This window comes from Mytilus californianus, unplaced genomic scaffold (genome assembly GCF_021869535.1).
Source record: "Mytilus californianus isolate M0D057914Y unplaced genomic scaffold, xbMytCali1.0.p SCAF_21, whole genome shotgun sequence".
In the NCBI taxonomy this organism is placed as follows: domain Eukaryota; kingdom Metazoa; phylum Mollusca; class Bivalvia; order Mytilida; family Mytilidae; genus Mytilus; species Mytilus californianus.
In genome coordinates, this window is record NW_026262670.1 from 4,142,868 (window position 1) to 4,166,114 (window position 23,247).

General features: G+C 34.2%; 1 protein-coding gene across 1 annotated transcript in view; it reads left to right on the forward strand.

The window, feature by feature from the left end:
• LOC127731837 (uncharacterized) overlaps positions 1 to 23,247 on the forward strand; it is a 395,646-nt gene that overhangs the window by 100,994 nt on the left and 271,405 nt on the right. The window contains exon 6 of the mRNA XM_052240678.1: positions 788 to 886. Within this exon, the coding sequence (XP_052096638.1) occupies positions 788 to 886 (99 nt within the window). The remainder of the gene's footprint in view (positions 1 to 787; positions 887 to 23,247) is intronic.

Genomic DNA, 23,247 nt, shown 5'->3' on the forward strand with positions numbered 1-23,247 from the left:
TACAAGTGTGACTGGTCATTGTATTGAGTTTTGACCACTGATTCATGTGATATATATTTTGTTTATATTTATTACACAACATTGTCCAGTTTATCAGACAAGTTTTGATGTCAGTTGTATTATTCCAGGGTGGAGGGACAGCATTAATGTTTGCTGCCAGTGAAGGACACCTGGAGGTCTGTAGATTTCTCATTGATACAGGATGTAAGATCGACACCACATCAAGAGTATGTTATCTACTTAGTCTGATCACATTACTATTAATCAACACAAAATCATGTTGTTAATTAGACAGGTTTAATGAATAAATATTTGTAATAATTATATCAAGTGGGGTCTCATTTTACTCATATTATTGTTCTGAATCAGAAAATATTACTCCTTTTCATGTTTCTTTAAAAAAAATATTTTATTAAAATGAATGATTACACTGAATCTACACTAAATCCTGTTGTTAATTAGACAGTTTTAATGAATAAATATGTGTAAGAATCATATAAAGTGGGGTCTCATTTTGCTTGTTTTGTTCTACTGAATCCATTGATATAATTATTTTACACATTTCTTGAAAAAATTTTTTTTTTAAGATATCAGGTTTAATGGAAGTTTTGACATTTCACAACAAAACATGTTTATTTATTGTTTATATAGAATATAAATACAAGTGTAACTGGTCATTTTATTGAGTTTTGACCACTGATTCATGTGATATATATTTTGTTTATATTTATTACACAACATTGTCCAGTTTATCAGACAAGTTTTGATGTCAGTTGTATTATTCCAGGAGTATGGAGAGACAGCATTAATGTTGGCTGCCAGTAGAGGACACCTGGAGGTCTGTAGACTTCTCATTGATACAGGATGTAAGATCGACACCACAGATGTATGTTATCTACTAAGTCTGATCACATTACTATTAATCAACACTAAATCATGTTGTTAATCAGACAGTTTTAATGAACAAATATTTGTAATAATTATATCAAGTGGGGTCTCATTTTACTCTTATTATTGTTCTGAATCAGAAAATATAACTCCTTTTCATGTTTCTTTAAAAAAATTATTTTATTAAAATGAATGATTACACTGAATCTACACTAAATCCTGATGTTAATTAGACAGTTTTAATGAACAAATATGTGTAAGAATCATATAAAGTGGGGTCTCATTTTACTTGTTTTGTTCTACTGAATCCATTGATATAATTATTTTACACATTTTATGAAAAAAAAAAAAAAAAAAAATTTAAGATATCAGGTTTAATGGAAGTTTTGACATTTCACAACAAAACATGTTTATTTATTGTTTATATAGAATATAAATACAAGTGTGACTGGTCATTTTATTCAGTTTTGACCACTGATTCATGTGATATATATTTTGTTTATATTTATTACACACCATTGTCCAGTTTATCAGACAAGTTTTAATGTCAGTTGTAGGATATGTTGTATATTATTGATATTGATAACAAAGTATTGTCCATAATATTGACATGTTATTTGGTTATATTATAGTGGGATGGATACACAGCTTTACATTGGGCTGCTAGGTATGGACGTCTACAGATCACAAGATGTCTAGTAGAAGGAGGTGCCAGTCCCATGGTTACAACACATAAGGTAATATTTTATAGTATTTGACCAGTGTTCAACTATTTTAATGAATCACTAAAATGATGTATAAGATATGGTTGGTCAAATTGATTCTTTTTCAAGGCAATAGTCAAAAGTCATCTGATCCTTTAAATTTAACTTAAGATATGAAAAAGTTTTATGGAGGGTGTGGATACAGACATAGGAGGGTGTGTATAGGGTATGCAGATATAGGAGGGTGTATATGGGGTATACACATACAGGAGGGTGAGGATGGGGTATACACATATAGGATGGTGTGGATAGGGTATACACATATAGGAGGGTGTGGATGGGGTATGGAAATTTAGGAGGGTGTGGAGGGGTAATACAGATATAGGAGGGGTGGATGGGGTATACACATATAGAAGGGTGTGGATGGGGTATAGACATATAGGAGGGTGTGGATGGGGTATACACATATAGGAGAGTGTGAATGGAATATACAGGAATAGGAAGGTTTGGATGGGGTATACACATATAGGAGGGTGTGGATGGGGTATAGAGGTTGAGAAGGGTGTGGAGGGGTAATACAGATATAGGAAGGTATGGATAGGGTATACACCTATAGGAAGATGTTGATCGGGTATACACATATAGGAGGGTGTGGACGGGGTATAGAGGTTGAGTAGGGTGTGGAGGGGTAATACAGATATAGGAGGGTATGGATAGGGTATACACCTATAGGAAGATGTGGATTGGGTATACACATATAGGAGGGTGTGGATGGGGTATAGAGGTTGAGAAGGGTGTGGAGGGGTAATACAGATATAGGAGGGTATGGATAGGGTATACACCTATAGGAAGATGTGGATCGGGTATACACATATAGGAGGGTGTGGACGGGGTATAGAGGTTAAGAAGGGTGTGGAGGGGTAATACAGATACAGGAGGGTGTGGATTGGATATACTGATATAGGAGGGTGTGGATGGGGAATACTGATATAGGAAAGAGTGGATGGGTAATACAGATATAGGAGTGTGTGGATGGGGTATACAGATAAAGAAGGGTGTGGATTGGGTATACATATATAGGAGGGTATAGATGGGGTATACAGATATAGGAGGATGGGGATTGGGTATACAGATATAGAGAAAAAAGTAGTATTACATTTTCCCGGCTTTAGGTTGGCCTTTTGTGTACCCAAGGCAGTTGAAGGAAGTCAACTTAGAAGCGCTGTGATTAGATGTAAGAGTACAATATATATTTTTATGCCCCCACCGTAGCGGAGGGGGCATTAAGTTTTACCCTTGTCCGTCTGTACGTACGTACATGTCCGTCCGTACGTCCCAAAATTGTTTTCTGTTCTCTAACTTGAGTTTGCCTTAACCAAATGTTATGAAACTCATACACAATGCTAATTACCACAAAACTGAGATCAAGTTTGAATTTTGGTGGCGTCACTTTAACCGTTCTAGAGTTATGCCCCTTTATAAATGATAATGCAAAATTTTTAGTTTCTGTTCTCTAACTTAAGTTTGCCTCAACCAAATGTTATGAAACTTATAACAATGCTTATTACCAATAAATTCAGATCAAGTTTGAATTTTGGTAGCGTCACTCTAACTGTTCTAGAGTTATGCCCCTTTATATAAATGGAAAAATTACAAAAATTTTAGTTTCCGTTCTCTTACTTGAGTTTGCTTCAACCAAATGTTATGAAACTTATACACAATGCTTATTATCTCAAAACACAGATTAAGTTTGAATTTTAGTGTCGTCACTTTAACCATTCTAGAGTTATGCCACTTTATAAATGGAAAAATTTGCAAAATTTTTAGTTTCCGTTCTCTAACTTAAGTTTGCCTCAACCAAATTTTATGAAACTCATACACAATGCTAATTACCACAAAACTGAGATCAAGTTTGAATTTTGGTGGCGTCACTTTAATCGTTCTAGAGTTATGCCCCTTTATAAATGGAAATGCAAAATTTTTAGTTTCTGTTCTCTAACTTAAGTTTGCCTCAACCAAATGTTATGAAACTTATAACAATGCTTATTACCACAAAATAAAGATCAAGTTTGAATTTTGGTGGGGTCACTTTAACCATTCTCCAGTTATGCCCTTTATAAATGGAAAAAATGCAAAATTTTTAGTAAAACACAGATCAAGTTTGAATGTTGGTGGCGTCACTTTTACTGTTCTAGAGTTATACCCCTTTATAAATGGAAAAATTGCAAAATTTTTATTTTTTTTTAAATATCAATTAATTTTTGAAATTGGAGTTATCTTCCTTTGTCCATGATTATAGTTGAATCAACTACAATCAATGCTTTATACAAAGCAATGTTTAATTTTTACTTCCACTGAAAAAACACAGATCAAGTTGAATTTGGGTAGTGTCACTTTAACCATTATTGAGTTATGCCCCTTTGTAAATCGAAAGATTGCAAAATTTTTAGTTTCCATTCTGTAACTTAAGTTTGCCCCAACCAAACATTATGAAACCTATACACAATATTCATTACCACAAAACTAAGATCAAGTACAAATTTTTTGTTTCCGTTTTCGAACTTTAGTTTGATTCAACCAAATGTTATGAAACATACACAATGCTTATTACTACATAATACAGATTAAGTACAAAATTTGGTGAGAACACTTTTACCATTCTTGAGTTATGTCCCTTTATAAACATAAAAATTGCTGAATTTTTAGTTTCCGTTCTCTAACTTTATTTTATTTATCTATGAATAACTGCAGTGTGTATATTTACAATATAAATTTTGAAACCCATTGAAATATTTTCTAGAGAATTGTTCGAAAAGACTTCCAAAATTTCATAAATTTGGTGTAAAATGACGGAGGGCATGGATAACATAAACAAGCTCCGTTGGATGTTGGTCATGGTACTATTTGACTTCAATTTTTAAAACAGAATAATAAAGTACTAATACCACACATAACTGTTTTGTCCAGGTTTTTATTATAAAAAGTGGTAAATTTAGAAAATGTTAGTATTGTCGCCTATGGCAGAATAAATACTACCGTTTTCCCTATACTGAAGAGAGCAAGGGAAAACAAAATCAATCAGAGTTCAGTTATATTGTACTATTTTAAAGCTTTTGATTAGTACATTTGATTTTTATCACCATGAATAGAAATTTTTCACTGAGACCAATACTGTGTTGAGAAAAGTGCTGAGTCATCACAAGAAGTCAAATTGATGGGTACTGATATGAAACTTTTATTCTAGGATTTCAAAATTAACTATTTTGTATAAAATACACCAAACTCTAATTCTTTTGTATTTGTTTTCACCTTTCGCAATGATTAATTCAATTGGAAACACCCGAATTCATGCGGCAAATATTTTTTACTGAAATATTTGCCTTTGGCTGTGTAATTCTCTAAATGTATCACTTTGGTATTTCTCAAGACATAATCTATTAAAATTGGAAATTGTCTGGTTAAGTTTGTACTGTTTATGGAGTAAGGCAATATTTGGTCAAAATAGAAGCATTTTCAGTGTTAAAATTGTCCATCTAGGAAAAAAAGAGGCCAAATTGAGGCTAAATTTAGATAGAATTTATAATCTCCTGTGCAAAGAATTGTTCACATTCTTGGCCGTTCATGTAGCAAATATTTCAATAGTGCTTCATTTTGTAGTTTCTATCTTTTATTATATCAAGCATATATAATTTTTCATTTTCTACTGTTTGAAAGAACTATTGTTGGAAATGAATACTCCCAAGGGACATAATTCAGCTTTTTCATAGATTAATACAGGCAACAAAGGCAACTTTACAGATGAGTTTTTTTGCATATTTAATGTTTTAAGTGTCTAACATCTTTGTTTTTTATCATCTCAAGACAGAATAATGAATTTTATAACAAGCTCGGAAATTTTGAACCACAATATGACATATACTAAAGCATGGAATGGAGATAAGTATGAAAAATCTTGAATTTGTGCTTATGTTGTAAATTAAGGATAAAATGAATACAAATTGAATGATACTGTCATTTTTATCTGTTAAAATGGCACTGTTTACTATTCTTTTTAAATAAGTTAAGATATGATTGGATACAGGTAGTTTATTAAGCCTTATCTGAAAGAAGTACAGAAAGAGGTAAACCAGCATGTAGGGGTGGGGACATAAAATGATCCATGTTTCTTTAAGTAATGGGGACATACAAGTATTTACTATAGCCAAGGTTTTCACAATAACTCAGTATTGCATTGATAATGTCATAAGAATTATTTATATCTTTATGTCACAGTATAGGGAAAAAAGTAGTATTACATTTTCCCGGCTTTAGGTTGGCCTTTTGTGTACCCAAGGCAGGTGAAGGAAGTCAACTTACATATCTGTTAACTGACCCGTATCCTGCGGGTGTGACCTGAGATTTTCACCCCTCACCCGAGATTTTTTAAATACCCGCCGGGTAGTTAAATAATCCGGGAATTCCGATAATGACTTGTTTTCACCCGGATTCTTTGGCCTTCAGACTGATTTCCTTTGAAATACCGGCAAATTCGTAATTCTTCCTTTACAAGAAGTTCAACTAGCTGTGTAAACTCAAATTAAGTGACCCATTTCAGTGCACGGCTTTATTTGACAGCTTTGGTGTCAAACACACTGTTAATTAACACCAATTACCTTAGCTTTAGGTCAAAAATAATTTGTGTATTTCAAAGTTGTTTCACAAAAAATTTGAGTTACTTCACCTTTTTTGTCACCTTTCACAATATACTCCTTAAATTTGTGTTTATTTTTGTAAAAAAGGTTAAATCTAAAACAAATTGAATGCAAATACATATGAGAATATTACTTATTCTTTTTCTACCTTAGAACAATTAGAAAATAAATAGTTGAAAATTATTAGGGCCCCGCCGAATGGCGGACGCCCTATAGTGATCAATCTGTCCGTCCATCTGTCCGTCCTTCCGTCTGTAACAAATTGTGTCTGCTCTATATCTAGAGAACTGTAATGATTTCAAAGTTTATACTTGACATGTATATAAACCAACACCAGAGGGTGTGTCATAATGTATGTACAACTTCCTAGGTCAAAGGTCAAGGTCAAAAACTTTGGTTTTAGTTGACAATCCCATGTCCTATGGTAACGATCGTGTCCGCTCTATATCTTGAGAACCGTTATGATTTCAAAGTTTATACTTGACATGTATATTAACCAACACCAGAGGGTGTGTCATAATGTATGTACAACTTCCTAGGTCAAAGGTCATGGTCAAAAACTTTGGTTTTAGTTGACAACCCCATGTCCTATAGTAAAGATCGTGTCCGCTCTATATCTTGAGAACCGTTATGATTTCAAAGTTTATACTTGACATGTATATAAACCAACACCAGAGGGTGTGTCATAATTTATATACAACTTCCTAGGTCAAAGGTCAAGGTCATAAACTTCGGTTTGAGTTGACAACCCCATGTCCAATGATAAAGATACAAATTTTTTACCACACATTATTCACAGCGGGGCCCACAGAGATGGCTCCCATCTCAATGATATCTAGTTTTTTTCATCTCGACTTCCTTTAAATGTTTAACTTTTTTTATATTATACTCTAATATCAACCACCGTGGGAGGGCTGTATAGCCAGTCAAGGTCTTTAATAACCCCCATCATCATCTCTAGAAATAATGTATAAAACTCTACAGATGGACATGATAGATGCATACTGAGCTCCTTGTGACTTGTGAATTGAATATAATCAAGGAAATTGTTAAAGTGTTAAACATTTATCTATCATAGCCAGAAGTGCATTGATAATAATAGTTTAAAATTATTTTCAGTTAATACTTTACCATTACTTTTCATGGTTTGGAAATTGTTTGTTTTAAAATATAAAAAAATGTCCCCTAAAATACTTAAATTCAGCTGGAAAAAATATAGGAGGGTTTGGATGGGTAATACAGGTATAAGAGGGTGTTGATTGGGTATACAGATATAGGAGGGTTTGGATTGGTAAAACAGATATAGGAGGGTTTGGATGGGAAATACAGATATAGGAGGGTTTAAATGGGGTATACAGATATAGGAGGGTTTGGATGGGGTATACAGATATAGGAGGGTTTAAATGGGTTATACAGATATAGGAGGGTGTGGATGTGTAATACAGATATAGGAGGGTTTGAATGGAGTATACAGATATAGGAGGGTTTGGATGGGTAGAATTAATGAATAGAAAAGAATTGGGTACAAAAATATAAAAAATAGAGAATAATATTGGAGTGTTAAAAATATAAAGAACTGTGAATAATGTGCCCACAAAATTAGAAAAGATAGTTAAAAATGAAAACCCCCAAAGTCCTCCACACCTCATGTAGACATAAGGATGCATTTACCAATCTTCAGACTGCAAAGAAAATTACAGGACCAAATGGTGACAGATGGAACTTTTATTCTGATTCTTTAAAAAAAAGAGTTAAAAGCCTATTTAAAGTCTTCACAAAATTGTGAAAAATAATCGAAATGTCGTCTCATGAGTTATATACCGGTATATATGGTTAGCATCTGTTAAGATTAAATAAATCATCACTCAGCTGCTACTGGTCTTACTAATTGTAAGATATTATGTGTTACAGAAGCCTTCTTTGTAACAGGTAAAAAGCAATATAAAGATTTGTCTGTATTTCAGGGTCTGACGCCATACGATCTAGCAGCAAAATATAAATCTCTCCAGTATAAAGAAGTGATGGAATACTTACAGGTACATATAGTGATAGATATGGTGTTGAATTACAAACGCTTACACTTAGAATGAATCAAGTAGAAAATAAGTTACAAAATATAAAGAAATATAAAACTCAGAAATCAAATGCCGCAAAACTAAAATACTTCAGGAGAGAAATCTTAAAACATTAGTTTGGAACAATCAATTTAAATTTCTAATGCAATTATTTGTTATCACCATTTTGATTGGACAACATCATATATTTGAGGCGCTAAATCCACACTTAACAAGCTTTTAATTAAGCTTAGTTGTCATTTTTCAATTCAGGAATTTAATATTATGTGATTTCTTCAATATTCAACAAAATTAGCAGATGTCTTTTATTTCATATTCCAGAGCGAACAAGACGAGAGCAAGTTTTCTTAACTTTTGATAATTAATTGTTTTTGGTTTTTGATTTGGAGATGTACGGCGGCGGGCGGCTGCCAAACAGTGTCTGTTCATTAACATGAAAACGCTTTGACGAAATCTTTTCAAATTAAGATATGTTGTTTCCTGTGACTAAATGAAGGTCAAGTTCAATTTTCACGATTTTAGCTTTTTTCGTTGTTGAGTTGTAGACCTTTCAGAAACAAAAGTGATTTTTACTATATGAATTTGAGTTATTTCCCTTTGAACAGAAATGGTATAATTAATAATCAATTTCTATGTCATTTGGTCTCTTGTTTATTTTGAGTTATTTCCCTTTGAACAGGAATGATTTAATTAATAATTATCTCATCAAAAATTGAATTCTTGGGGTTCTTTAATATGCTGATTCTAACAATGTACTTAGATTTGGGATATTGGACCATAATAGGTAAATGTCCAATTTCAAATTTTTCATTTCTTTGACCACATTCATTTTGTGTCATAAACCTATGCTGTGTCAAATACTCATTTTTTTATTTTGTATAGAATGCATAGAAATGGAGATAACTGTATTGTATAACTATTTTTAGCTTGGCCTACAATTAACTTTGTCCTATTTTAGCAAATATTCATTTACGTAGCTAACTACTATATCAGTAGCCTTTTTACACTCAGGTTATGAGTTTGAGTCCCTCACATGGCAGGTCCTTTGACTTCTTAAATTCACGCAAGTAATCAGTTTTCCACACTATTTGTTGTTATGCTTACAGATGTTGATTTGATATTTGGTATACAGTTTTAGGTTTACCATGACAAATTATAGAACAATTTCTGATTTTGTTCCGGTCTGAAATTTTGTGCAGAGTTATGGTCCTTTGACTTAGACAATTCAGGAAAGTAATCAGTTTTCAGCATTTTTTATACACATTTGGTTTCCGACAATTACTATAGTTTCCGGACAATAACTTGTGTTTTAGTGTATGGATCTCTCTAAAATTGTACTACAAGGTTCCATACGACAAAGGAAAGGCTGGGAAGGAGTTAGTTTGGGGGGATTTTTTTTTTCAATTTTTTTGGGGGTTCATATTTTTTTCTTCAAAATTATTGAAATTTCAAATTTTTTGAAAAGCTTCAAGAAGAAATCTTCAATTGCACAATATTGCAAAATAGCACAGTATTGCGCAACAGCACAGTATTGGGCAATATCACAGTATTGCACAACAGCACAGTATTGTGCAATAGCACAGTATTGAGCAATATCACAGTATTGTGCAATAGCAAGAAATCTTCAATTGCACAGTATTTGGGCAATAGCAAGAAATCTTTAATTGCACAGTATTGCGCAAAATCACAGTATTGCGCACACAGTATTGCGCAATAGCAAGAAATCTTCAGTTGCACAGTATTGCACAATAGCATAGGTATTGCACAATAGTACAGTATTGCGCAATAGCAAGAAATCTTCAATTGCACAGTATTGCAGAATAGCAGGAAATCTTCAATTGAAAATAAAGACAAATCTTTTAACCAATTTCAATGGGATTAATTTTAAAGTCTTTAATTTTTTGGTTCTAACCTTGTATTACTATTTTGGATATTGAGCCCCATTTTTAAATTGGTCTACATTGAGGTCAAAAGGGTCCAAAATTAAACTTTGTTTGATTTCATCCAAATTTGTATTATTGCTGTTCTTTAATATGCAGACTAACCGTGCATTTAGATTTTTAATTTTTGGGCCAGCCGTCTTCAAATTGGTCCATATTAAGGTCCAAAGGGTCCCAAAGTAAACTTTAGTTTTAATTTCAAAAAAGAAATGAATTCTAGGGGTTCTTTGATTTGCTGAATTTAAGCGTGTATTAGGATTTTTGATTTTGGGCACAGTATTCAAGTTGGTTAAAATTGAATTATTATATGCCCAATCAAACAGTGTTTTAGATTTTAGATTTTGGGCATGTTTTCAAAGTTGGTCCAAATTGTGTTCCAAAATTAAACTTTGTTTGATTTCATCAAAAATTGAATTATCAGTGCTCTTTGGTTTGCCCAATCTTACAATATATTATCCCATTTGAATTACCTCCCTTGCACTGCTTTCAAATTATGTATAAAGTAATGGTTAATGCACAATTAAGACAATTTAAAAGCAGTTTAAGGGAGGTAATCCAAATACAACGTTTTGATTACCTCCCTTACACTGCTTTTCATGTTTAAAGAAATGCATGTTTATAAAGGAAGACCAGTAAAAATATCTTCAAATGTTGCATCTTTTTTTTTTTTTTACAAAAAAATCCAACATATGAAAGATTTGACACCATATTTTAAATTCTATTATAAAATAGATTAAGTTAGCACTATGGTAAATTTAAATGGGTAATTATGGTTGCAAACTCCATTGGAAATTTGAATTGAGATTATGACCATATATGGAGGGAAAGAATTTTTTTTTTTTGAGGGGGGGGCTGGTTAATACACAACAGCATAGTGTATTGCACAAAAGCAAAAAAAAAAGGGGGGATAAATTTTTAATTTTTTTATTGGGGGGGGGGGGGGGGGGGCAATTCGCAACAGCAAAGTGTATTGCTGTATTGCACAAAAGCAAAAAATTGAATATAAATTCAAATCATGTAACCGATTCTATGTTCTTTGACTACAGTTATTCTGTGTCAGAAACCTTTTATGTTTCAAATATTTAATTACAATCAAAATTCAGACCTGTATCAAGCGCGAATATTGCGACCATTTTTGCCCCAACTATTCAGGGTTGGATCTCTGTGGTTGTATCCAGCTGCGCTCGGCGAAGCAATTTATTTTGCGTTCGTATAATGTAATGATGTTGGCCTCTGCGTCATCGTCCGAAGACACATTTGGTTTCCAGACAATAACAGGGACTGCGCTGGGCTTCTCTAATGTCGCAAATTGCAATTTGTTTTTTTATCCGGCGACAAAATATGGCTGCTGTCGATTTTTCTGGCGTCAACATTTCCCTATGTCAAAATGTTTCATTTCTTGACTGTAACGATAATATTACCGATCTTCATTTACATTGGTAAAAGAAAAAAAATTTAATTTTAAGAAATTTTACCTGGCGACAAGCTTTTGGCTTTGTTTACGACCCCAAGTTTAGCAATGGTTACAACAGGTGTTATAATTAGTTGTTACAGGTAATCCGTCTATCAGATGGGTTATTAATGATCATCAACATTAATTCATTCAAATAGAATTGGTCAGTCGGCATTTGTCATTTCATTTGAAGAAATTTTCATACGGCAACACAATTTGCAACGTTTACCATAGTTTCCTTAAGAAAACGTAATTGACAGAAAGATGAAAACCACAATAACTTGTTAAAACACATCATTTTACTTGTATTCCATAGAAAATGGTAAATTCAGACGTGATTTGTCTTTGCCTGCTCTCAATTTTTATACGAAAATAACAAAACTGGATGCCATTGTTGATTTTATTTACTTCTACTGAGTACTGTTTATAATCCTCCGAAGAAGGAGCACACCTGAATAAAGAAAGATAACTCAATTTGATTTTTTCCTAGTATTGAGATACCTACTAAAGATATGTCTACATACTTCTGACTTTAGAATTTATAGGTTTAGGTCTTTTGAGTTATGGGAAAAGTTAAGAGGGTCTTGGTAGCAGGATGGGTACGGTGCTTGGGTCATCATGTTCTGTATTCTTTATTTTTTATACAAATTTTTTGACTATTCTATCTAAACACCCATTATTCTCTTTTCTTCATTTAATTGCACATTTTCTCTATTCTGTAACATATACAGACCATAAGCTAATTATAAGGACAGGAACATTGATCAATAGAGTCATTATATATGCATCCCATTAGTCACTGTTTGGAGACATAAACATTCAAAATAAAAACATACATTTGTGGAAAATCAGCTGCTTTGTTTTAATCTTTATTGTTATAATTTTATACAACCGCAAAAAAATTTTGCGGTCCTATATTGGTATGACGTTGGCATATTCGTCGTTGTCCAAGACACATTGGTTTTTGCACAATAACTTTAGTTTAAGTGATTAGATCTCTATGAAATTTTACCATAAGGTTCAATACCACAAAAGGAAGGTTGGGATTGATTTTGGGGGTTATGGTACCAACAGTTAAGGAATAAGGGGCCAAAAATAAACATTTTTGTAACTTCAAGACCATAACTTGTGTGTTAGTGTATGGATCTCTCTGACATTGTACCACAAGGTTCCATATCACAAAGGGAATGCTGGGATTGATTTTGGTAATTGCCTCAAAATTTGAGGAATAAGGGGCCAAAAAAGGGGCAAAAAACAAGCATTTTTCTAGTTTCATGACAATAACTTGTGTGTAAGTATATGGATCTTTCTGAAATTGTACTACAACGTTCCATATCACAAAGGGAAAGCTGGAATTGAGTTTGGGGGTAATTGCCCAAAACGTTTAGGAATAAGGGGCCAAAAAGGGGCCAAAATAAGCATTTTTCTAGTTTCCAGACAATAACTTGTGTTCAAGTGTATGGATCTCTCTCAAATTTTACTGCAAGGTATCATACCACAAAGGGAAGGCTGGGATTGATTTTGGGGGTAATTGCCTCAAAATTTTAGGAATAAGGGGAAAAAAAGGGAAAAAAAAACAAGCATTTTTCTAGTTTCAGGACTATAACTTGTGTGTAAGTGTATGGATCTTTATGAAATTGTACTACAAGGTTCCATCACAAAGGGAAAGCTGGGTTTGAGTTTGGGGGTAATTGCCCAAAACGTTTAGGAATTCGGGGCCAAAAAGGGGCCTACATTAAGGTCCAAAGGGTCCTAAATTAAACTTTGTTTGATTTTAACAAAAATTGAATTCTTGGGGTTCTTATATATGCTAAATCTAAACATGTGTTTAGATTTTTGATTATGGGCCCAATTTTCAAGTTGGTCCAAATTTGGGTCCAAAATTAAACTTTGTTTGATTTCAACAAAAATCGAATATATGAGGTTCTTTGATATGCTGAATCTAACCATGTATTTAGATTATTGATTTTTGGGCCCCGTTTTCAAATTGGTCCACATTGAGGTCAAAAGGGTCCAAAATTAAACTTTGTTTGATTTCATCAAATATTGAATTCTTTGGATTCTTTGATATGCTGAATCTAACCATGTATTTAGATTTTGGATATTGGACCATAATAGGTAGTTTAAATTTTTTAAGTTCTTAGACCACATTCATTCTGTGTCAGAAACCTATGCTGTGTCAAATATTTAATCACAATCCAAATTCAGAGCTGTATCAAGCTTGAATGTTGTGTCCATACTTGCCCCAACTGTTCAGGGTTCGACCACTGCAGTCGTATCAAGCTGCGCCCAGCGGAGCATTTTATTATTCATATACTTTTGAAATACTGACAAAGAAAATAAAAGTACACATGTTGTTTTTTTGTGTATATAAACCCTATGCGATTACTACCTTAGTCCATCATATTGAATGATGTACAGAGCATTAGAAATTTAAATTGAACATGGTTTCAATTTTGGTAGAGGAAATCAAGACTCGAGCTGGCTCTAAAGTTGGCTCCAAGTTTTCAAAACTGGTGACAAAATATGGCAATTAGCAATTTTTCTGGCTCCTACTTTTTTGGAGCCAGAGCAGCCCCTGAATAACTTTAGTTTAAGTGAATGGCTCTCTATGAAATTTTAACAGAAAGTTCAATACCACAAAAAGGAAGGTTGGGATTGATTTTGGGGGTTATGGTACGAACAGTTTAAGAATTAGGGGCCAACAACAAGCATTTTTAGCTCACCTGACCTGAAAGGTCAAGTGAGCTTTTCTCATCACTTTGCGTCCGTCGTCCGTAAACTTTTACAAAAATCTTCTCCTCTGAAACTACTGGGCCAAATTTGACCAAACTTGGCCACAATCATCATTGGGGTATCTAGTTTAAAAAATGTGTCCGATGACCCCGCCAACCAACCAAGATGGCCGCCATGGCTAAAAATAGAACATAGGGGTAAAATGTAGATTTTGGCTTATATCTCTGAAACCAAAGCATTTAGAGCAAATCTAACATGGAGTAAAATTGTTTATCAGGTCAAGATCTATCTGCCCTGAAATTTTCAGATGAATCGGACAACCCGTTGTTGGGTTGCTGCCCCTGAATTGGTAATTTTAAGGAAATTTTGCCATTTTTGGTTATTATCTTGAATATTATTATAGATAGAGATAAACTGTAAACAGCAATAATGTTCAGCAAAGTATGATCTACAAATAAGTCAACTTGACCAAAATGGTCAGTTGACCCCTTAAGGAGTTATTGCCCTTTATAGTCAATTTTTAACCATTTTTCGTAAATTTTTGTAATCTTTTACAAAAATCTTCTCCTCTGAAACTACGAAGACAAATTTAACCAAAATTGTCCACAATCATCATTAGGGTATCTAGTTTAAAAAATGTGTCCGATGACCCTGCCCGCAAACCAAGATGGCCGACATGGCAAAAAAATAATACATAGGGTAAAATGCAGTTTTTGGCTCATATCTCTGAAACCAAAGCATTTAGAGCAAATCTGATGGTATAAAATTGTTCATTAGGTCAAGATCTATCTGCCCTGAAATTTTCAGACCAATCAGGCAACATGTTGTTGGGTTGCTGCCCCTGAATTGGTAATTTTAAGAAAATTTTGCAGCTTTTGGTTATTATCTTGAATATTATTATAGATAGAGATAAACTGTAAACAGCAATAATGTACAGCAAAGTTAGATCTACAAATAAGTCAACATGACAATAATTGTCAATTGACCCCTTAAGGAGTTATTGCCCTTTATAGTCAATTTTTTACAATTTTCATAAATTTTGTAAATTTTTGTAAATTTTTACAAAATATTTTCCACTGTAACTACTGGGCCAAGTTCATTATAGATAGAGATAATAGTAAGGAGCAAGAATGTTCACTAAAGTAAGATCTACAAACACATCACCATCACCAAAACACAATTTTGTCATGAATCCATCTGTGTCCATTGTTTAATATGCACATAGACCAAGGTGAGCGACACAGGCTCTTTAGAGCCTCTAGTTGTAGTTTCCAGACAATAACTTGTGTGTAAGTGTATGGATCTCTCTGAAATTGTACCACAAGGTTCCATATCACAAAGGGAAGGCTGGGATTGAGTTTGTGGGTATTTGCCCCAAACGTTCAGGAATTAGTTGCAAAAAAGGGGCCAAAAACAAGTATTTTTCTAGTTTCCAGACAATAACTTGTGTTTAAGTGTATGGATCTCTCTAAAATTGTACTACAAGGTTCCATACCATAAAGGGAAGGCTGGGATTGAGTTTGGGGGTTATTACTCCAAAGGGGGGGGGGGGTCAAAAAGTTTTGGGGGGGATTTTTTTGGGGGTTCATATTTTTTTCTTCAAAATTTTTGAAATTTCAAATTTGTTGAAAAGTTTCAAGAAGAAATCTTCAATTGCACAGTATTGCGCAAAAGCACAGTATTGCGCAACAGCACAGTATTACGCAATAGCAAAATATCTTCAATTTCCCAGTATTGCACAATAGCACAGTATTAACAATAGCACAGTATTTGGGTAATAGCAAAAAATCTTTAATTGCACAGTATTGCGCAATAGCAAGAAATCTTCAATTGCGCAGTATTGGGTAATAGCACAGTATTGCGCAATAGCAAGAAATCTTCAATTGAAAAAAGGGACCTCGTTGGCCGAGTCTTCTAAGTAGTTACTACTGTACTCACTAGCCAGTCAACACTGAGGTTGTGAGTTCGAACCCCGATTGTGCGGGTGCACTCAACTCAATTGACTAGGATTGTCAGTTTTCCTATCGAAGGTCGTGGTTTTCTCCGGGTACTCCAGCTTCCTCCACCAATAAAAACTGGCCGCCACAAAATAGCCCAAAAGCGATGCTTAAAAGTGGCATTAAAACACCAAAAATCATTCAAATCAATCAATCAAATGAAAATAAAGACAAATCTTTTAACCAATTTCAATGGGATTAATTTAAAGTCTTTAATTTTTGGGGGTTCTAACCTTGTATTACTATTTTGATATTGAGCCCCATTTTTAAATTGGTCTACATTGAGGTCAAAAGGGTCCAAAATTAAACTTAGTTTGATTTCATCAAAAACTGAATTATTGTGGCTGTATGATATGCTGAATCTTATTGTGCATTTAGATTTTGTATTTTAGGCCCTGTTTTCAAATTAGTCCATATTAAGGTTTGAAGGGTCCAAAATTAAACTGTGTTTGATTTCAACTAAAATTCATTTTTTGGTGTTTTTTTATATGCTGAATTTAACCATGTTGTTAGATTTTGGATATCAGACCATTCTAGGTAAATTAAATGTCCCATTTCGAATTTTTAAGATCTTTATCCACATTTATTTTGTGTCAGAAACCTATGTTATGTCAAAAATTTGATCACAATCCAAATTCAGACAGTATCAAGCTTGAATATTGTGTCCAAACTTGCCCCAACTGTTCAGGGTTTGTTCTCCGCGGTCGTATCAGGCTGTGCTCAGCATAGCATTTAATTTTATCTTGCTTTAAGATATTGATTTGATATTTGGTATTTAGCTGTACCATGACAGGTAACAGATCAAGTTCGGAGTTAATTCTGGTCTGATGATTTTGTGCAGAGTTTTGGTCCTTTGACTTCACACAAATAATCAGTTTTTCAAAAAAAAAATGTATTATGCTTGAAGATATTGATTTGATATTTGGTATATAGTTTAACCATGACTTGTTATAGATTAAGATCCAATTTTTTTTCGGTTCGGATGATTTTTGTCGAGCCTTCGACTTTAGTCGAAAAAGCGAGACATAGCGATCCTACATTCCGTCGTCGTCGTTGTCGTCGGCGGCGTCCACAAATATTCACTCTGTGGTTAAAGTTTTTGAAATTTTAATAACTTTCTTAAACTATCTTGGATTTCTACCAAACTTGGACAGAAGCTTGTTTATGATCATAAGATAGTATCCAGAAGTAAATTTTGAAAAAATAAAATTCCATTTTTTCCGTATTTTACTTATAAATGGACTTAGTTTTTCTGCCGGGAAATATTACATTCACTCTGTGGTTAAAGTTTTTAAAATTTTAATAACTTTCTTATACTATTTTGGATTTGTACCAAACTTGGACAGAAGCTTGTTTATGATCAAAAGCTAGTATCTAGAAGGAAATTTTGTAAAATAATAAATCCATTTTTTCCGTATTTTACTTTTAAATGGACTTAGATTTTCTGTCAGGAAACAACACATTCACTCTGTGGTTAAAGTTTTTAAAATTTTAATAACTTTCTTATACTATTTTGGATTTGTACCAAACTTTAACAGAAGCTTGTTTATGATCAAATGCTAGTATCTAGAAGGAAATTTTGTTTTCTTCCAGTTAACATTACATTCAGTCTGCAGTTAAAGTTTTTAAACATTTATTAGATTCATAAACTATCCTGGATTTTTACCAAACTTGGACAGAAGCTTCTTACAATCAAAAGATAGTATCAAGAGGAATATTTTTATTGATTTACTTCCTCATTTTTGTTGAGCCTGTGATTAACAGAAAAAGTAGGGGAGACACTGGGTTCCACGGAACCCTTACAAATTTTTTTACGGAGTCAAACCAAATAATCTTATAACATTGCATCCAACAGTGAGCTTGTGAGTTGCTTTTAACTTACATCTTAATTGACATGTCGAAGTTTTATGGTTTCCTCAGGGCACTCAGGCATGCTCCAGTCCAATAAAAAATGACCACCACAGTATAGCCAATAGTGCTCTGAAAGTGGTGTTAAACACCAACAAGCAATCAATCCTTACCACCTCGATATAGACTATAGTACTGAAAGTGGTGTTAAACATCAACAAGCAATCAATCCTTACCACCACGATATAGACAATAGTACTGAAAGTGGTGTTAAACACCAACAATCAATCAATCAATCCTTACCACCACGATATAGACAATAGTACTGAAAGTGGTGTTAAACACCAACAATCAATCCTTACCACCACGATATAGACAATAGTACTGAAAGTGGTGTTAAACACCAACAATCAATCAATCTCTCCTTACCACCAAGATATAGACAATAGTACTGAAAGTGGTGCTAAACATCAACAATCAATCAATCCTTACCACCACGATATAGACAATAGTACTGAAAGTGGTGTTAAACACCAACAATCAATCAATCCTTACTACCTCGATATAGACAATAGTACTGAAAGTGGTGTTAAACATCAACAAACAATCCTTACCACCACGATATAGACAATAGTACTGAAAGTGGTGTTAAACACCAACAATCAATCCATCCTTACCACCACAATATAGAAATAGTACTGGAAGTGGTGTTAAACACAAACAATCAATCAATCCTTACCACCTCGATATAGACAATAGTACTGAAAGTGGTGTTAAACACCAACAAGCAATCAATCCTTACCACCTCGATATAGACAATAGTACTGAAAGTGGTGTTAAACACCAACAAGCAATCAATCCTTACTACCACGGTATAGACAATAGTACTGAAAGTGGTGTTAAATATCAACAAACAATCAATCCTTACTACCACGATATAGACAATAGTACTGAAAGTGGTGTTAAACATCAACAAGCAATCAATCCTTACCACCACAATATAGACAATAGTACTGAAAGTGGTGTTAAACACCAACAATCAATCAATCCTTACCACCTCGATATAGACAATAGTACTGAAAGTGGTGTTAAACACCAACAAGCAATCAATCCTTACTACCACGGTATAGACAATAGTACTGAAAGTGGTGTTAAACATCAACAATCAATCCTTACCACCATGATATAGACAATAGTACTGAAAGTGGTGTTAAACATCAACAATCAATCAATCCTTACCACCTCGATATAGACAATAGTACTGAAAGTGGTGTTAAACACCAACAATCAATCAATCCTTACCACCACGATATAGACAATAGTACTGAAAGTGGTGTTAAACACCAACAATCAATCCTTACCACCACGATATAGACAATAGTACTGAAAGTGGTGTTAAACACCAACAATCAATCAATCTCTCCTTACCACCACGATATAGACAATAATACTGAAAGTGGTGTTAAACACCAACAATCAATCAATCAATCCTTACCACCAAGATATAGACAATAGTACTGAAAGTGGTGCTAAACATCAACAATCAATCAATCCTTACCACCACGATATAGACAATAGTACTGAAAGTGGTGTTAAACACCAACAATCAATCAATCCTTACCACCGAGATATAGACAATAGTACTGAAAGTGGTGTTAAACATCAACAATCAATCAATCCTTACTACCTCGATATAGACAATAGTACTGAAAGTGGTGTTAAACATCAACAAACAATCAATCCTTACTACCACGGTATAGACAATAGTACTGAAAGTGGTGTTAAACATCAACAAACAATCAATCCTTACTACCACGATATAGACAATAGTACTGAAAGTGGTGTTAAACATCAACAATCCATCCTTACCACCACGATATAGAGTCCCAAGGATCCGGAAATTTTCCCATGTCATTTCGGTCATTTTTTTTGTGATGTAATAATATCGTGATGCACAATAATGCATTTTTCTGAGGGTGACAAGTCTTGCACATGGACAAGTAAAGTCCTTTTTTGTGAAGTATTGGGTCAAACAAGTGTAACTGTACCTTGATCTAACAGTAACAGTGATATCTCCGAGTTAGAAACTACACGAGGAGACGTTTTGTTGTTGTGTATTGCATCACTGAGGTCGTATGCATAACCATTTAAATTTGCATAAATTAAAAGAGGAATAATTACGGCATGTTTCATCATTTTGAAATAAAGTTATGTAAACCAATTAATAAACTGTGTTGAGTTTCTTATTGCATGTACAAGATATCGTTTGTATTGTTCAAATTGCTGCTGTTTGGATGAGTGTAAGTGATTACCTAATACACAATAAGATAATGTGTATTCGCCTGGTTTACGATATGAGGATCAAAAAGGGGAAACTATGATTCAACTTTTCTTTGAATAAATAACTCAAGTCTGGTATAGTGATAACAATTGAATTTAATAATAAAATTCATGATTTTAAATAAATAAATAATTTATCTGAACAGAAGTTTGTACACAATTACAACAATTCAATGAAAAACAATTGCATTGTAATACTCTAGGAATGACAGTCTATAAATATTCAATACACATAGCAGTCTATCAATGGTAACACAAATACACAGAGTCAATATAAGTCTATCTAATGTTCATAAGCTTAGAGAAAGCATTCTGTTTGTTGTTTTGGTACACTTGTCTTTGACGGTTAGACTGCCACTGACGGAGTGCCGGTTTTGGGTCAAAGTCTTTGACAGAAACACCAACTAATCCTATGCGCATCGGCTGATCCAAAGTGTCGGTGCTGGTCTTGCATCGGAGCTTTGTCTTTATAAGGTTTTGCCTAGAAAACCCACGCTCACACTCTACACTAGAAACTGGTAGGACACTGGCGATCTCAATTAAGCTTACAATGTTAACAAATTGGTCTTTCATTGGTGTCACTTCTGTAAGTAGCTCAGCAGGGCTCAGATGTCTAAAGTTGTTGAAAATTATATACTTGATTGTACTCCATTCTTGTAAGGTGGTGTCTTTGTCAAAGCTGGTGTAATGACTGGTCAGTGTGGACAGTTGACTGGTTCCGTAGTGGGGTAAGTCGGAAATGTTGACTGGAAAGGAGGCTGGTTCGAATATAGTGAAGGCCTCAAATATCTTCGAGTCTGGAAATCTGTCTTTTATGTTGTCAGTAAGAGTTGATACCAGATGAACAACTTTGTCAGGAAGGTGGGCATCTCTTGGTGAGCGGCTGAAGTCGATACCTTTGAAGTTCTCTTGTTCAGTTGTTGCTAGGATGAACTGAGACAGAAGTGGCCCAAAAGATGGTTGGTCAGTTAGGTACTCGGCTGATAAGGCAGTCAGGAACCCATCAACTTGTAGTCGGACGGTGCTGTAAGATAGCTCTCTCTGTTGCAGTGCCTTACTAAGGATGTTGATCTTGCTGAAGATATCACTCAGGAAGTGGAGCAGGAAGAGGAACTTGTAGGATGTCATGTGATGCACCATGGAACTTGCTACTATATCACTGTCACCTTGGTCTGATACCATATGGACTATCGAAACTAAGGATCTTCTTAAGTTGTCTAATGCATGGCCCATAGATAACCATCGGACTTTGTGGACATCTAGTGGATTCAGCTGTGGGTCGTCTAGGATTGTTTGCCATGTACGGAGCTCTGACAGGTTGGATGGTGACCTCTTGAAATATGTGTAGACTGTTTTGATGATGCTCTCTATAAATTTGATTTCTGGAATCTCTTTGGATAGGTCAACACATGCTAGGGCTAGACGATGAGCAACACAGTGCATCTCTATCAGATATGGACTGTTCTCTTTTAGGAGCTGGGATACACCAGTGTGTTTACCGATCATGACAGCTGCACCATCGGATCCCATACCGTACAGCTTGGAAAGGTCAACATCATTTGCTTGCAGGTAGGCTATAAGTTGGCTGGTTATGGCAACACTGTCGCAGGCAGTCAGGTTTATCAATTTGGAGTAGGTGATCTTAAGTTTGGCATCTTTCAAATAGCTGAGGTACAATATCAAGTGTTTCTGTGTAGATAGGTCGGTGGACTCGTCTATCATTATAGAGAACGCTGGACTGTCTTTTACATCTTGCAAAACGGTCTGCTCAATCTGGGAGGAAATAATTTTGATGAATTCTGAGCAAGCTGTATCTTCTTGGTACATTGTCGATGTTATAGGTGCTCCATTCATCTTGGACAGCTCATTCAGGGACTGGTACTTGTCGATAGGTAAATTTTCTTTGGCAATGTAGTAAGCATTTCTAAACAGTGTTGTCATGGCATCATCTGTTTTTTCATACACCTTCTCTACCATCATCTTAAGTTTGTTGTCTTTGGCTGCTTCATCAGACTTTAAGGATTGAACATGATCATTGGAACTTGCATGGTCTACTAAGGTGGACTTTCTGAAGTTGCAGGCCCCGGGATATACAAAATTGTTTTTCTTTTTGTGTTTCTGGCAGATGGTGCAGAACATGGCATTACGTTTACTGTCAAAGGTAAGCCATGCGAACAACTGCAACCATTTGGCATTGAAAGATCTGGCATTTTTGGCAGGTTTCTGGTTTTCATCTGACGACTCTCTTTTACGCTTATTCATTGTTGGAACTTATTATGAATTTATATTTAATATTCAAAGCTTTTATACCAGCAAAAATAACCTTGAAACAATTAAAGAAAAACGCCCATGAATTCTGTTGGTCTTTACAGAGAGAATGTATGGCTTCACTTGGGTAAAAATCGGAAGTATAGCCAGGAAAACAAAAGAAAGGATAACGCCCATTACATTCTGTGAGTAAGATGGTTTCAAAAAATCGGAAGTGCAAAAAAAACAAAAAAAAATCGAGATTGTTCATTCGCTGAGTATATTTCTTAAATAGGCTGTATGGCTTCAAATCTAAATTACGTTATTT